Raw genomic sequence first — 14,950 nt, forward strand, 5'->3', positions numbered from 1 at the left:
AAATGCACTCACCTTAAAATAGGTTTCATCTTGCTCGTGGCGCTGCTGCTATTGGCCGCAGAGCCGCCTTGGAGGGCCGTGCCATTCCCACAGGAGGGGTTATTTGAGTTCACCTCGGCTGATTTTTGAAACACTTCAATCGTGGCCTTGGCTATGTTTTCCAAGAGAGAATAGAGCTCCTATCAGGGGAGACAAGCAATGTGTTCAAGGCTGCTAATAAATGTTTCCATCGATTCCAATTGCCACTCGGGTCAACTTGCATTGTTTGTGCTTTGCTTGATCATCAGCTGCAGCTCCAGAGATGACTGTCTCATCGTCCACTGGTCCATATTCTACCACAAGGACACCGTTTTTAAGAGTGAGAGACATGACACTGCCAGAGGAGGGCAGCAAAACCACACAATCCACATGGCTTCTGTGTTAATCAAAACTGCTGACACTGTTCAAAGTCTACCCCCTAATGGGCGATCTGAAGCTTATTTTACTCCAAAATGGGTTATCATTTGGCACAAGCAGCGAGACAAAGAGAGGCGTAGGTGAACCTGAAGGATGCGTTTGATGCGCTGCCTCTGAGGGTTGTCTCCGTCATCGCTGTCCAGCTGGCGGTGAGGGTAGCAAATGAGCTGCAGTAGCCTCTGGGCCTGAATGTTTACCAGCACCGGGTCCTGAAGGGCACTGCTGTCCTCAGACAGAGACTTGAGGCAGCGCTCTCCCACCCACTCCTGCAGAGGGCAAGACACGGCTTCACTGTGCATCTTGAAATAAAGCCTTGTAATCTGTCAACTTCAGTCGGCTACAAATGCGGGAGCTGTAAGATTGTTTTGAGGGTAAATTGACCTAACATGGGGGTCGGCAAACCCGCGGCTCTAGAAGTAGCTAACTGAAGCTTTTTTAAAAAATGTATGAAAATGGAAAAAGATGGTGGAAAAATATATTTTTTATTTTAATACGGTTTCTGTAGGAGGACAAAGATGACACAAACCTTTCTAATTATTAGAAAGCCCACTGTTTAATATGTTTGTTTTCATGCTTCACTGATGGGAGTATTTGCTCAGTGGCCTTGTGGTTAGAGTGTCCGCCCTGAGATCGGTAGGTTGTGAGTTCAAACCCCGGCCGAGTCATACCAAAGACTAAAAAAATGGGACCCATTACCTCCCTGCTTGGCACTCAGCATCGAGGGTTGGAATTGGGGCTTAAATCACCAAAAATGATTCCCGGGCGTGGCCACCGCTGCTGCTCACTGCTCCCCTCACCTCCCAGGGGGTGAACAAGGGGATGGGTCAAATGCAGAGGACAAATTTCACCACAGTTAGTGTGTGTGACACAATCATTGGTACTTTAACTTTCTCTTAACTTTACCTTAATTTGGCGAACGCCGTTTTGTCCTACTAATTTTGGCGGTCCTTAAACTCTCCGTAGTTGTGTGGACTGTGACGCAACAGTTTGTTTATACAACTTTCTCACAAAAAGACGCGTTTTATGCCACTCCTCCTTTGTCTCATTTTGTCCACCAAACGTTTTATGCTGTGTGTGAATACACAAAGGTGAGCTTTGTTGATGTTATTGACTTGTTGGAGTGCTAATTAGGCATATTTGGTCAGTGCATGACCGCAAACTAATCCATTTTAACATGCTATTTAGGCTAGCTGTATGTAGATATTGCATCATTATGCCTCGTTTGTAGGTATATTTAAGCTCATTTAATGTCCTTTACTTATGTCCTCTGTGTATTTAATTTATATTTGCATCCCTCATGACACATTCTCTGTATGTAATTTTGGCTGCATTTCTAACAGTTGTTTGTGTGCCATGTTGTTCCAGACCACAGCAAACGTTACTCAGCTGGCAAAGATTGTAATAAATTAATTAGCAGTGTCCTTTAACTTGGAAACACACATCTATACCTTTGACCATTCTAAAACAGTCATTTCCAGGAGTTATCTCACCCTCTGAGAAGCCTCAGTTTTACTAATGTTTTCCAATGTTGTAAAAATGTGTAGAATAAATTAAAATTTCAACATTTCTGTCAACAAAGATTTGCATCAGCCTGCGACACATGGTCATTTTGATAGTAGGCTAATATAGCTAATAACGAAACTCATGCGTTTCCTTCATTATAAGACATATATAAGGCTTTGAATTTTTGCGGCTTCAGACATAGTTTTTTGTATTTTTGGTCCCATATAGCTCTTTCAACATTTTGGGTTGCCGACCCCTGACCTAACACAATGTAATGTACTGTACATGAATGCGATGTCTGAGATTTGTTTTTTTCATACATTTGCAGATATTTCAAAAATACTTTTTTCATGTTGTCATCACGAGGTGTAGCATTGTGAGGAAGAAAAAAAAAAAGATTTGTAACATGATATAAAAATGTTGGAAAAAGTAAAGAGCTGTTATGCAGATGCTCTGTATTTAGATGGATAGATGGATATATAGATAGATAGATAGATAGATAGATAGATAGATAGATAGATAGATAGATAGATAGATAGATAGATAGATAGATAGATAGATAGATAGATAGATAGATAGATAGATAGATAGATAGATAGATTGTACTTTATTGATTCCTTCAGGAAAATTTCAAAAATGTAAAATGGTTGTCAAATAGTAACATATGGGAGATTGAACAACACTTTAGGGGTGTTTACCTGCTGGCAGATGGTCTTCAGGACATACTTTGCATACACGTCCAAGCTGGCTGTTTCTATGGAGACGTTGCGCCCCTCGGATATGTCGTCGAGGCCGGCGGGGTCGGACAGTCCTGAGCCCCTCAGCTCGGCGTCACCTACAAAACCATGAAGACCAATTGAGTTTGCAAAATGCCGCAGTAGTTGCTTAGGTCAGAGAGGTTTTCAACATGGGGTCCGTGAACCCCCAGGGGCACCGCACAGGTACTGCAGTGGGGGGTCATGGCATTTTTGGTTGATTAAACTTTATTTCTAAAATGTTTATGTTTCCCAGGTAATGTTTCACACATTTACATGTCTTTAAATACACAGTAACACACTGTGAAATAGTTTAGCAGTGGCATGGACACTGTACACACTGTAACTTGCAAGTTTAAATAATAACAAATAAATAGTATTATTGTATCTATGTTAGCATTTAAAGAGGTCATATAATGATTAGTTATTCAGCATTTAAAATACTTCCTTGTGGTGAACATGTAATGGTGGCTCCTTGGTCAAAATGTTGCATAGATTATGTTTTACAGACCATTTTCAAGCTTCTTTTTGAACGTCTTTTCAGGATGCACCGTTTTGTGGGGCGGACTTATTTACGTGACTCCACTTCCACATCTTTTTTGTATTTTTTTGCGCTTCCATAGCGATTCTAATGACAGATTAAGTTCAAACTAGTATACGCTACTTTGTATTAGAAACAGCAATGTGCATGTACGAGCCAGTCTGCTCCACAACGATGGAGGAAAAGGAGGAACTTATTGAATACAATGTCGGACTACAACGACGGGCTTACGCAAAGCTGTTCAAGTAAATATCTACCATATATGGATAATCCGCTGATGTCACAGGCAGAAAAGGTCACAGGAGAGAGCAAATTCCAAACTGCTCATTTAGAGAAATGTATGAAAAAGATACGATTGTTTAATAAATACATACGCAATGCCTTTACTGTTAGGTTTCACTTTTTCGGAAATTATGCAGATCCCAAATATACGACAGCAGGTACCAACAGGTAAGAAAAGTTGGTTTTGAATAATATGGCCCCTTTAAGATAGCTTGCAATTAGCTCTCTAGTTACCTGCAAGCATTTAGCTCACCAGTTACCAGCTATCATTAGCCGCCAGCTAGCAATTAGCACACCAGTCATCAGCTACCGATTATCACGGCAGTTGTCAGCCAACCATTACCATCAGTGTTTCCCATAAACTGCCAAGATACCTGTGGCGGCGGGGGCGTGGCTATGGGCGTGGTCACCATGACATCATCGAGTAATTTGCATAATTTACTACAATGATATGATTTCCTCTAAAAAGGCTCAAAAAATGTATACTTACTAATTAATAATAACAGTTTTGTTTTAAACGTCCATCCATCCATCCATCCATCCATCCATTTTACAATATAATTACAACACTTTATGTACATATTTATATACAGATTTGAACAATAAGTTGTTCACTGAAATATATTTATTAATTGTGGTTCTTACAAAAAATATATATCTTATAAAATATAAAAGTTAAAATGTCTCTTAAAGCTCTGCCCCTTTAATTAGTGCATACTAAATAGTTTAACTTTAGCCTACTACTACAACCATATTATTTACCAGCAACATAAAGTGAAACAGAGGCAGAGGTATCCTGCCACAGTCAGTAACAAATAAACAGAAAACAGTAGTGGTCAAATACAAATAAGGCAACAAGAGAAGTATCCTACACTTCTCTTTTGTAAAGTAAATCTGAACAGCCTATATGGGCATCTACATCAACTATATGATTTGCCTAAGAAGCTGAACAGGACAAAAATAAATAAATAAAATAAATAAATAAAATAAATATTATTATTATTTTTATTTTATTTGTGGCGGACGTAATTATTTCATGGCGGGCCGCCACAAATAAATGAATGTGTGGGAAACACTGACCATGCTAGTAACTTATCAGCTAGTGATTAGCGCGATAGTTTTCAGGTAGCCATTAATGCGCTAGTTGCCAGCTAGCTATTAGCAGCGTTATACTATATTATTTGAATATATTAGTATTGCAGTTTAATTTAAAACACCTGTATGAAACACAAGTAGGGGGTCCCCGTTCCATCTCTCCATCAGTTTGGGGGTCCTTGGCCAGGACAAAGTTGAAGACCCCTAGCTTAGAGACTACAGGCAAACACTTCTTACCCAACATAAAGACAGCTTTGAGGACGGCAAAAACGGCTCCCACAACTATGCTGTTCTGAGAGGCCGCCAGTAGATGGCGGTCACACGACGACCGGATACCAACTGAAGATTTATCTGCAAGACATGAGAGTGACAGGCACAAAGTTGGTATTTTGTGCTAATTCCACCTGAACACAGCTCACTAAACCATTTTGTCCGACCTGACTTCATGCCGTCTTGGGGGACGGGGTTGCGTTGCGGCGTCTTGAAAAGGTGCAACAAAATCCTGCAGGTGAGCCTCGCTCCGGGCTCGGAATCTTGCTCGCTGCAGGCTAAAGACGAGTTCAGACACGTGTTTTAAAAATTGCGACATGATAAAGTGCACCCCTCCAAATTTAAAACCATGTCCTAGATAGATACAGTAGATTCATTTTTCATTGTGGGGGAAAAAAAAGGATGTGAGAACAAACGGCTGGCATGTGCAGTAGAGCCAACAGCCACAGCCTGGCTGAATGAACCTTTGTCTCAGAGGGGAAAACAAAAAGCGGGAATAGAATAAGGGGGGGGGGGGGGGGGGGCAACTCTGGTGAGCACACAAAGCCCACTGAGGTTTCATGGCCACAGATCAAATACACAGGCTTTACTTTCATCTCTGATAGAAGTAATGACTCATAGTTTGATGCTGCTTCCCACCAGGATGCACTCTACACTTCCTTTAAAGAACACCTGAAAGCAGAGTATAAAAATGCTTATACAGCAGAACCCCTTCATGTCGACGTCAATTGTCAACATAACCGAAATAGAAACTAGCATGGGCTCGCACACTGACTTTGTTCATACGGTTTTCCTCCATTTGTGTTTATTTTCCATTTGATTCTTATCAAACTGTTGCGATAATTTAATTGTGTGTCTTGTAAATGCTTTTCTTCATGTGGCGAACACTAAACTGAAGATTTATCTGCAAGACATGAGAGTGACAGGCACGAAGTTGGTATCTTGTGCTAATTCCACCTGAACATAGCTCACTAAACCATTTTGTCCGACCTGACTTCATGCCGTCTTGGGGGACGGGGTTGCGTTGCGGTGTCTTGAAAAGGTGCAACAAAATCCTGCTCAAATTTGAATGCCAATAAAAGCAAGTCTAACATCACATCCGTTTTTCTTCTTGGTGGCTCAATTCACACGATGGCCGAGCAGCTTGAGCGTAGCATTAAAACAAGTGAGAGTGAGTGTAGAATTTGAGCAGAAAATGCCGTATCGCTGCTCTGTTCTTGGGTATTCCAGTCGTTCAAATAGAGAGATAGGAAAGAGCTTTCATAGAGTTTGGAAAATAAGTGGTTCTTAAAAGGTAATAAAGTCAGAAAAAACGAAAGCGCGTCGAAGGAAATGTCTCTTAAAAATATCACTTTCATCATCTTGTGGAATACAATCGGACCATGTCTGTGCCTGCAGCAATCACTTTGTAAAATGTTTATTTGATTTGTTTGAGAAGCTTTCTGTGATGCAATCGAGTTTATTCTCTACTATATTAGTAGTGTTTGAGAGCAGAACTAACGGTAAAGAAAGGACACGAGGTGGCATTAGTTTGTGTTCTTTTGTGGTTGCAATGACTAAATAAAACTAGGAAGACCTGACTGTGCAAATAAGCTAACATCATGTTAAGTCCTTGTAATAAATATTGTAATTGTAAATCCAATCCATCCTATTTTCATTGTCCATTTTCATAACAGAAACTAAAAGCTTAGTTGTTGTTGTGTAGGAGAGCCAAGTGCTTTATTCGACACAGATGACCACATCATAGCGTCTTTGGTAATATTTCTTCGCATCAAGAAAATATCCTTAATCGTATTAATACAGTAGATGAATAAATCTTTGGTAGGCTCAACAGCATGTACTGAATCTTGATATCGCTAGGAAACATTGCTGAACAACAGGGACATCTATCACTAGATAATGAGACAAAATATGAACTTCAGACCAAAAAAAACAACTGCAGACATGAATTGTAGATGAGACTAAAATTTGTAGCTGGAAATCAACTACAAACAAACTTATCTTTTTTCTCATTAGTGTCTACAATCACAGCAGCACAGCACTTGTTATGTCAATCAATACGTTGCTTAGATAAATCCAACTTTGTCTTTCACCAATTAATGCTTAATTTGTGGACCCTCAGATGTAAAGACATGATGTGCCTCCAATCTTTTCTTCTCTAAATACCCTAAGTGTCAAGTGAAGTGAGGTTGTAGCGAGCAGTAACCTCTTGGTGAGGATAAATGGTTTAAACCATTAAACAAATATTTTTTTAAGAGTGTGTAAATCCACTCCATCCGATTTAAAAAACATTTTTCATGATTGCTTACATATTTCCATCCAAACCTTCCAAAATACGTCCAAATCTGCACTGATGCAGGTAAATAAACAGTAGCCTAATGGGACTCTAGACTGTCGCCTGACATCCGGAAGTGCCTCTAGGTTAGGGCTGGGCGATATGGCCTTTTATTAATATCTCAATATTTTTAAGCCATGTCACGATACACGATATATATCTCGATATTTTGCCTTAGCCTTGAATGAACACTTGATGCATATAATCACACCAGTATGATGATTCTATGTGTCTACATTAAAACATTCTTGTTCATATTGCATTAATATATGATAATTTTAAACTTTCATGCAGAGAGGGAAACCACAATTAAGTCAATTTACCAATACTGTATTTATTAAACAATTATTAAGCAGTGGCACAAACATTCATGTCATTTCCAAAACAGAAGGTGCAAGATTCTCAGAGACATTTTAAAACAAGCTATTAGGGCACTTTTGTGCATGATGTCACTAAGATGACTTATCAAAACAACACTAAATTAAAGAGCACTTTTTGTACAGAACGGCACTACAATAAATAAAGTGCACTTTTGTGCATGACGTCACACAAGATAGTTCAATAACTGTCAACTAAAAATGAGCTGCATAATATGAAATCAAATGATTTATGTCCTTCGCTATGTGGTAGGTTCCTGCGGACGTTATCTCCCTTTGTTGTTGACAAATTTTTTCATATGGTGTTGATCTGGAAATGGTTGCTTCGGCATTTTGTGGGTATGGCACCGAACGGAGATGTTGACGTGGAGTTTCAAGCACTCCTCATCCTCTAGTGGGTGACTTTTCAAATGATGCTACAAATTAGCAGTAGGTGCAACTTTTTGTAGCAACGCTTTTGCCGCATACTTGTTCAAAATCTTCCCGCTTGAAGCCAAACCACCGCCAGACAATGAACCCCGTGCTGTTTTTCTTAGGAATTAATTATTCCTTAATTTGTTACCAGATTCACACCTTCCTTCTCTCGTATTACCACTCGCACCACTCTGCTAGCATCACAGCTAAAGTTACCCGTGCTGCTACCTCTCTGCTCAGCAAGGGAAGAAGAGGTAGATCACCTCGACTTGGTCATTTGAAAAAAAAGCTTGCCGGCTAAAAAAGTGTGGGCACCCCGGTGCTATATACTGTAATTAAACATTGACTCTGACATGAGCAAAGCTGTATCACCAAGTCCAAAGTGGCGGGACCAATGTCCTGATTAGGAGATTCATAACTACATTCAATAAAAGTTCAAGTTAAAGTACCACTGATAGTCACACACACTAGGTGTGCTGAAATTACTCTCTGCGTTTGACCCACCCCCTGGGAGGTGAGGGGAGCAGTGAGCAGCAGCGGTGGCTGCGCTCGGGAATCAATTTGGTGATTCAACCCCCAATTCCAACCCTTGATGCTGAATGCCAAGCAGGGATGGTCCCATTTTTATAGTCTTTGGTACGACTCAGCCGGGGTTTGAACTCACAACCTACCGATCTCAGGGCGGACAATTTAACCACTGAGCAGTTTTATATTAAATAAATTATAATAAATTCATATTCTTACCTGCATTGAGGAGCGATGGAATCGCCACACAGCGGACCAGGTCCTCCAGGAGAAGACATTGCCTCGCTATGAGAATGGCTACGAATGTCGCCAGGGAATCATGGAAGGACAAGTCGCTAACCTGAAGGGGCATAAGGGCAACTTTACAAATCAGGGCTGTTGAGGGTCACCAAGGCAAAATAGAATAGAATGCAATTTTGTAAACGCACGTCCACGTTACAGAGCAGGTCGTTGAAGCCGCAGTTGCCATTGTTGGAGGAGCAGCAGAGTGCCTTGAGGATACCGAGCCATTCCGCACTTAGGGAGCGACAATATGCAGTCAGCTCGGCACACAGGATGCCGATATCGTTAACCCTGAAAGAGAAAGAGCAACCTTATCTTAATTGCATTGATACAAGTTCCCCTTTGTGGCTCCCCCTATAAAAGGCCAACAATTTCTTCTGGATGACTCAAAATGTTAAAGGCTCAGGTTGAACGATCATTTTTCCTGATTGGTAATGTACCTCTCAGGGTCTCTGTGGTCTACGCACAGGTCCATGAGTACGTTGCACACAAAGCTGTAGCGGTTTCCCTGGCTGTCGTTGAGGATCTTGCCCACCATGGAGTGGTTGAAGTTGTGTGCCAAGGGGTTGGCAATAGCCTCCATCATGAACTCTGAATCCCAGCGGATGTTGGAGTCCGAGGGGTCGATGTTGCAGTAGATGGAGTTCTTCACTTTGGAGCAGAACTCACTGAGAAACAGGTAGGTAGGTAGGTCTTTATTGTTATTGCACAAGTACAACAAAACTTTGTTTTCAGCACAAACCCATCCAAGATTACACAAACAAACAGTGTACAGAACATGAACGCTGATGGGTCGCCACAAGGTGCCCCGTAAAAGACGGGAAAAAGGTAAACGCTGGGGAAGGATGAGTAAAAAAATACAATCTAGACTGGCTGGAGTGGGGAAAAAACCTCCATAGCAAAGCACATATACATATTACAACATCCATCTCGAGACTAGCAACAGAGGGGAGGGAGTGGGGGGCCACGGTGAAAGGCTGCAGCTCTTCAGGCGCTGCCCAGCCGTCCATCACCCCTAAGGGATTCGCGTCAAGGGCGTTGGATGGGGGGTGGGGTATGTGTGTGTGGCGTATATTTTTTGTGGATGCATGTGTGTGTGTGTAAGCCTGTCACGTGTCTCTGTTCCGCGGCCTTGGTGTCGTGCAGTCGCTAGTCAGTCCAAAGTCAACAACAACAGGTGACGATGTGAAAAGAGATGCACATTTTTCACGAGTGGGAAATGCATTTATCACCTGAAGATCTCGCCAAACTTGTTCTTGAGGTGACTGCAGGAGGTGTAGAGGTCATAAAGGTAGGCCAAGATGCAGCGCTCAGCAGAGGAGCAGTCTGCTGGGTTCACACCTGACTTGACCACGATGCGCAGCCTAGGAGAGGATCGTACACATTACAACACCAGGTATGTTCACGTAAAAGAGAGGGGTTTGAATGCACGCGTGTGAGTCACCGACCAGTCAAAAACCTGCGCCGTCTGCTCGGGGTTGAGAATGAGGCAGGAGTGGTACCTCCTCAGCACAGCCACGATGCACAGACAAAGGCTGTTAGTGTAGCTGCCCACCAGGCTGGACGACTTGAGCAGCAGCTCGGCTTCCACCAGGCTGAGTTCATTCAGAAGCTACAAATAAAAAACAAGCACGGTTCAATGAGCACTGTGGGGTACCCAAAGTGTGGCTCAGCCTGTCGGCCTTTTACCACATGTGGCCCGTTCTAAAATTAAAATTGAATAAGACAACTTAAAAAAACTACATAAAATATACAAAAAATAAGCTCATTATAACCAGAAAAAGGTAAAATGTTATTAGTAATACTAATGATAAAATGCTTTGTCACCTACAAAACAAAGCTTAAATCTTAGCATACAGTGAAACCTCAATGTAATAACCCCTTTATTTGCAAACTTATATATATATACATACATAAATACTTACATACATATGGCTTTCAGCCCCCGGGCAAATTTTTTTAGCCCAATGCAGCCCCCCAGTCAAAAAGTTTTGACAGCATTTCCTACAATTTTTTTGTTTTTCATTCAGCTTTATTTACTTCTGTTACTGAATGTAAAAACCCAATCTCCCCAGTGTGGGTTAAATAAAAATCTATCCGATCCTATGCAGCACAGTTCAGTTTGTCGTTGTTTTAGATAGTTAATAAAAAGATCATTAACTTATCACCTCTTGGTTATGTTTGTTTGATAGTCAGTACTGTATATCACTTTAAATTGTGTTCAAAGTGTACAAACCTTAACTAAAATAGGGACCTTTGTCGAGGCTGCACCCCATTATTCATATTTATTGTTTTTTATGGAGAAAAGTGCTTCACTCGACGAACTTTTCGATTTACGAACCCTGTTCAAGAACCAATTAAGTTCGTAATTCCAAGTTCCACTCTATCGACGTAGGTTTGTTGTGGCCCGTTTCCAAAATTAGAAAGCATCAAAATGGACCCTGTACACTTTGAGCTCACAGTATGTGGCCCCAGGTGGAGCATTTTCAGGCACCTCTGATGTTATGGCTCACGAAGGATAAATAAAGCTTGGACGCACGCATTAATTACCTGAATGGCAAAGTCGATGAGGCCACTGACGTTGAGAGAGTACTCCATGAGATCAAAGATGAACTGAATGTGCTGCACTAACGGCAAGTGATAGGACATCCCTAAGGCAAAGCTGGTGATTTGTTCCAGCACATTTCGGGACACCTGCACATAACCAAAAAAAAAAACAGCAACACAGCGGGGTCAGTGTTGACTCACACAAGGCAATCTCTCCAACCTTGGCTGGGAGTCTGTGCAGCAAAATGCTTGATATAATTATCCATTCAGGCTGCCATGACAGAACGCCACGTACATATAAATTAGGAAAGTTTTATACTGAAATGTCACATGCAAAATTAAGCAAACCTAACCTGGTAGGTGACCTGGTGCTGGTCAAAGTGGGAAAGGTGCTGAAATTTAGAGAAGATATCTTCTGCGGTAGGAAAGGCCTCGGGCTTACTCCTCTTCCTTTTCTGTCCCTCCTCGCCACCTGCAACAACGGGAGGTGAAATGGGAGTTTGGGGAGAAACAAGAGACACATGATTGCTTGGGATTTTCAAACATAAATGTTAAGCTGCTTTCCATATCGAAATAGTCATGAAAAGACATGTGATGCTTTGTTGGTACAACAACTCAGCATAATCGCTTGTGCTTGATAATAAAATTGCTGAAAAAGCAAGATGAGTACATAGTGATGCAACTGGAGTCAAAGATGATTTTGACTTTGGGCATTATCAGCCGGTCCAAAGAGTCCTGCATCTCGCAGTAAAACAGTAGAATGAAAAGATACACCAAAAAAAAGAAAAGAAAAGAATGTACCCGTTTCAGCAGTGCTTTTGCGATTGAGCACCTTCAAGATATCTTTCGTTATCTTTTTGATGGTGTGTCGCGCCTCGTCCCTTAGTTTGCCCACGCCGTAGAGGACTACTAGACGCTGGTTGCACTCGTGACTGGCATTCTCCTCCTATAGAAGGCAAATAAATGATACACAGGAGATGGCCTGGAGAACTCCAGCAGCAGCAACATAACATGTGAATCAAACACCTTGAAGTTGGCACACCTTAATATTGCAAATATGAAAAATGACTGCCATTCGTTTGGGCTAAGTCTGTGCTGGAAACATTTTCGTCTGTCCCGTTACGATTTTACTTTACACATTTTCTGACTGGTGATGTCAGAAATGTGTTATTGTCAAATGCGTTATTATTCATAACCAGCTCCCGACCCCACCTTGTCAAAATCTCCCCAAACTTGTCCCAAATGTTTGTGCTGCAACATTTTTTGTCTTACTATTATAGTTTTTATGTTAATAGAGCTTTCTGTTTTTTTTAACATGTTATTATTCATAACCAGCCCCCAAACTTGTCCAAAATGTTTGTGCTACAACATTTTTTGTCTATTTATTATGTTAGTAAAGTTTTATAGTTTATTGTTATTAAAATTGTATTATTCATAACCAGACCTCCAACCTTGTCAAAATCTCCCTAAACTTGTCTCAAATGTTTGTGCTGCCACATTTTTTGTCTATTTTAGTTTTTATGTTATCAAGTTTCATAGTTTTTGTTATTAATGTGTTATTATTCATAACCAGCCGGCGACCCCACCTTGTCAAAATCTCCCCAACTTGTCCCAAATGTTTGTGCTACAACATTTTTTGTCTATTATAGTTTTTATGTTATTAAGGTGTTAATATTTATGACCAGACCCCCAACTTTGTCAAAACCTCCCCAAATTTGTCCCAAATGTTTGTGCTGCAACATTTTATTGCCTAACTATTTTAGTTACTGTACATTTTTAAAAGTTTTATTGTTCTTATGGAATTAACGTGTTATTATTCATACCTAGCCTACCTTGTCAAAATCTCCCCATACTTGTCCCATTTGTTTGTGCTGCAATTTTTGTTTCGTGAAACTATTATAGTCTTTATGTTAACGTGTAATTATTCATAACCTGCTCCCAACCCCCACCTTGTCAAAACCTCCCCAAACGTGTCCAAAATGTTTGTGCTACAACATTTTTTGTCTAACTATTATAGTTTTTATGTTGTTAACGTGTTATTATTCATAACCAGCCCCCAACATTGGCAAAATCTCCCCCAGGCATGTCCCATACTGCTACAACAATTTTTTTCCCAACTATTTTACTTACGTTAATAAAATGTTATAGTTTTTCTGATATTATTAACGTATTATTATTCAGAACCAGCCCTCCAAGCTTGTCCCATCCGTTTGTGCTGCAATTTCTTTGTGAAACTATTATAGTTTTTATGTTAACGTGTTATTGTTCATAACTAGCCCACCTTGTCAAAACCTTCCCAAACCTTTCCCAAATGTTTGTGCTAATATCTAACTAATATAGTCTTTATATTATTAAATCTTTATAGTTTTTAAGCTATTAACGTTTTGTTATTCATAACGATCTTTACAAAATCTCCCCACACTTGTCTCATTCGTTTGTGCTACGATAGAGCTAGTTTGTGCTGCAAAAAAAGGTCTATCTACTATAGTTGTTTTGTTATTAATGTGTTATTATTCATAACAATCCCATAACATAACACCTGTAATAGTAAGACAAAAAATGTTATCAGGAAAAACGTAGCACAAACAAATGGGACGAGTTTGGGGAGATTTTGCCTGGGGTGGGCCGGTTATGAATAACAACACAAAAACTATAAGATGTTAACATAAAAACTATCATAAACAAAAAAGTTTGCAGCACAAAAATGGCACAATCGAAAGGGACAAATTTGGGGAGATTTTAACAAGGTGGAAACCGTAACAAACAAACAAAAATGTTGACAGTACAAACAAATGGCAGTGTTATTTTAAGTTGCAATGATAAGGGGGGCCAACTTCACACAGGTGAATCATAATAAATATTATTCATTTCTTGTTTATCTTCACAGGAAAGGAATTACAAAACTGCCGCTGGCATGTTCGGAGTCGACAAAAATAAGATGGCGATGAGATACAAAAAAGAGGAGGACTCTCTTTACCTGAGGAATGGGGAAGTGGGTGGCGTACTGAATGTGCCGGGGCTGCTCATACAGCTGGGGGAAGGCGGGGTCCATACTCTTGTCCTTGCAGGTGCTCTTGCTATCCTGCTCGGGTACGGACTTCTCCGGGGAGGGGCTGCCCTTGGACTCGCAGTGCATCGGAGGAGAGAACATCTGCAAGACAGAGCACGACAGTAATGATGAAATGTGTGACCAAGACAAATAAAGACAAGCCTTCTCCCTTAAAATGGATACGGCCCTCACATGTCCGCAAGGATTTTATTATATATTGTCAAGGGACATAACTATAAAAAGGAAAACTGGATACACTTTAGAGTGGTCTGTGAAGAGCTTGTATAGCAGTGTGGATTTACTATCCACTGAAAATGAGTCAACACAGCCATTATTGTCGAAATAGCCGGCAACACGAGTCAATTCAGTTTTATTTATATAGCGCAAATTGACAACAGAAGTTATCTCAAGGCACTTTACACATGGAGCACGTCTAGACCCACTCTCCTCGTAGATTGAAGAGAACCAAGCAAACCTCTCATGTGCAAGCACTTGGCGACGAAGGCAAGGCACAAACTC

At 40.7% G+C, this 14,950-nt stretch overlaps 1 protein-coding gene across 2 annotated transcripts in view; it reads right to left on the reverse strand.

Annotated features, from left to right (window-relative positions):
• med12 (mediator complex subunit 12) overlaps positions 1-14,950 on the reverse strand; it is a 67,915-nt gene that overhangs the window by 23,439 nt on the left and 29,526 nt on the right. For both annotated transcript variants that reach the window (XM_062040057.1, XM_062040056.1), the window contains exons 14-28: positions 14,360-14,533; positions 12,184-12,328; positions 11,736-11,854; positions 11,386-11,529; positions 10,284-10,447; positions 10,068-10,199; positions 9,276-9,503; positions 8,982-9,126; positions 8,773-8,893; positions 5,070-5,180; positions 4,870-4,983; positions 2,658-2,794; positions 543-722; positions 261-332; positions 13-179 (exon numbers count right to left, since the gene is read on the reverse strand). In XM_062040057.1, the coding sequence (XP_061896041.1) occupies positions 13-179; positions 261-332; positions 543-722; positions 2,658-2,794; positions 4,870-4,983; positions 5,070-5,180; positions 8,773-8,893; positions 8,982-9,126; positions 9,276-9,503; positions 10,068-10,199; positions 10,284-10,447; positions 11,386-11,529; positions 11,736-11,854; positions 12,184-12,328; positions 14,360-14,533 (2,153 nt within the window). The remainder of the gene's footprint in view (positions 1-12; positions 180-260; positions 333-542; positions 723-2,657; positions 2,795-4,869; positions 4,984-5,069; positions 5,181-8,772; positions 8,894-8,981; positions 9,127-9,275; positions 9,504-10,067; positions 10,200-10,283; positions 10,448-11,385; positions 11,530-11,735; positions 11,855-12,183; positions 12,329-14,359; positions 14,534-14,950) is intronic.

Source organism: Entelurus aequoreus, linkage group LG28 (genome assembly GCF_033978785.1).
Source record: "Entelurus aequoreus isolate RoL-2023_Sb linkage group LG28, RoL_Eaeq_v1.1, whole genome shotgun sequence".
In the NCBI taxonomy this organism is placed as follows: domain Eukaryota; kingdom Metazoa; phylum Chordata; class Actinopteri; order Syngnathiformes; family Syngnathidae; genus Entelurus; species Entelurus aequoreus.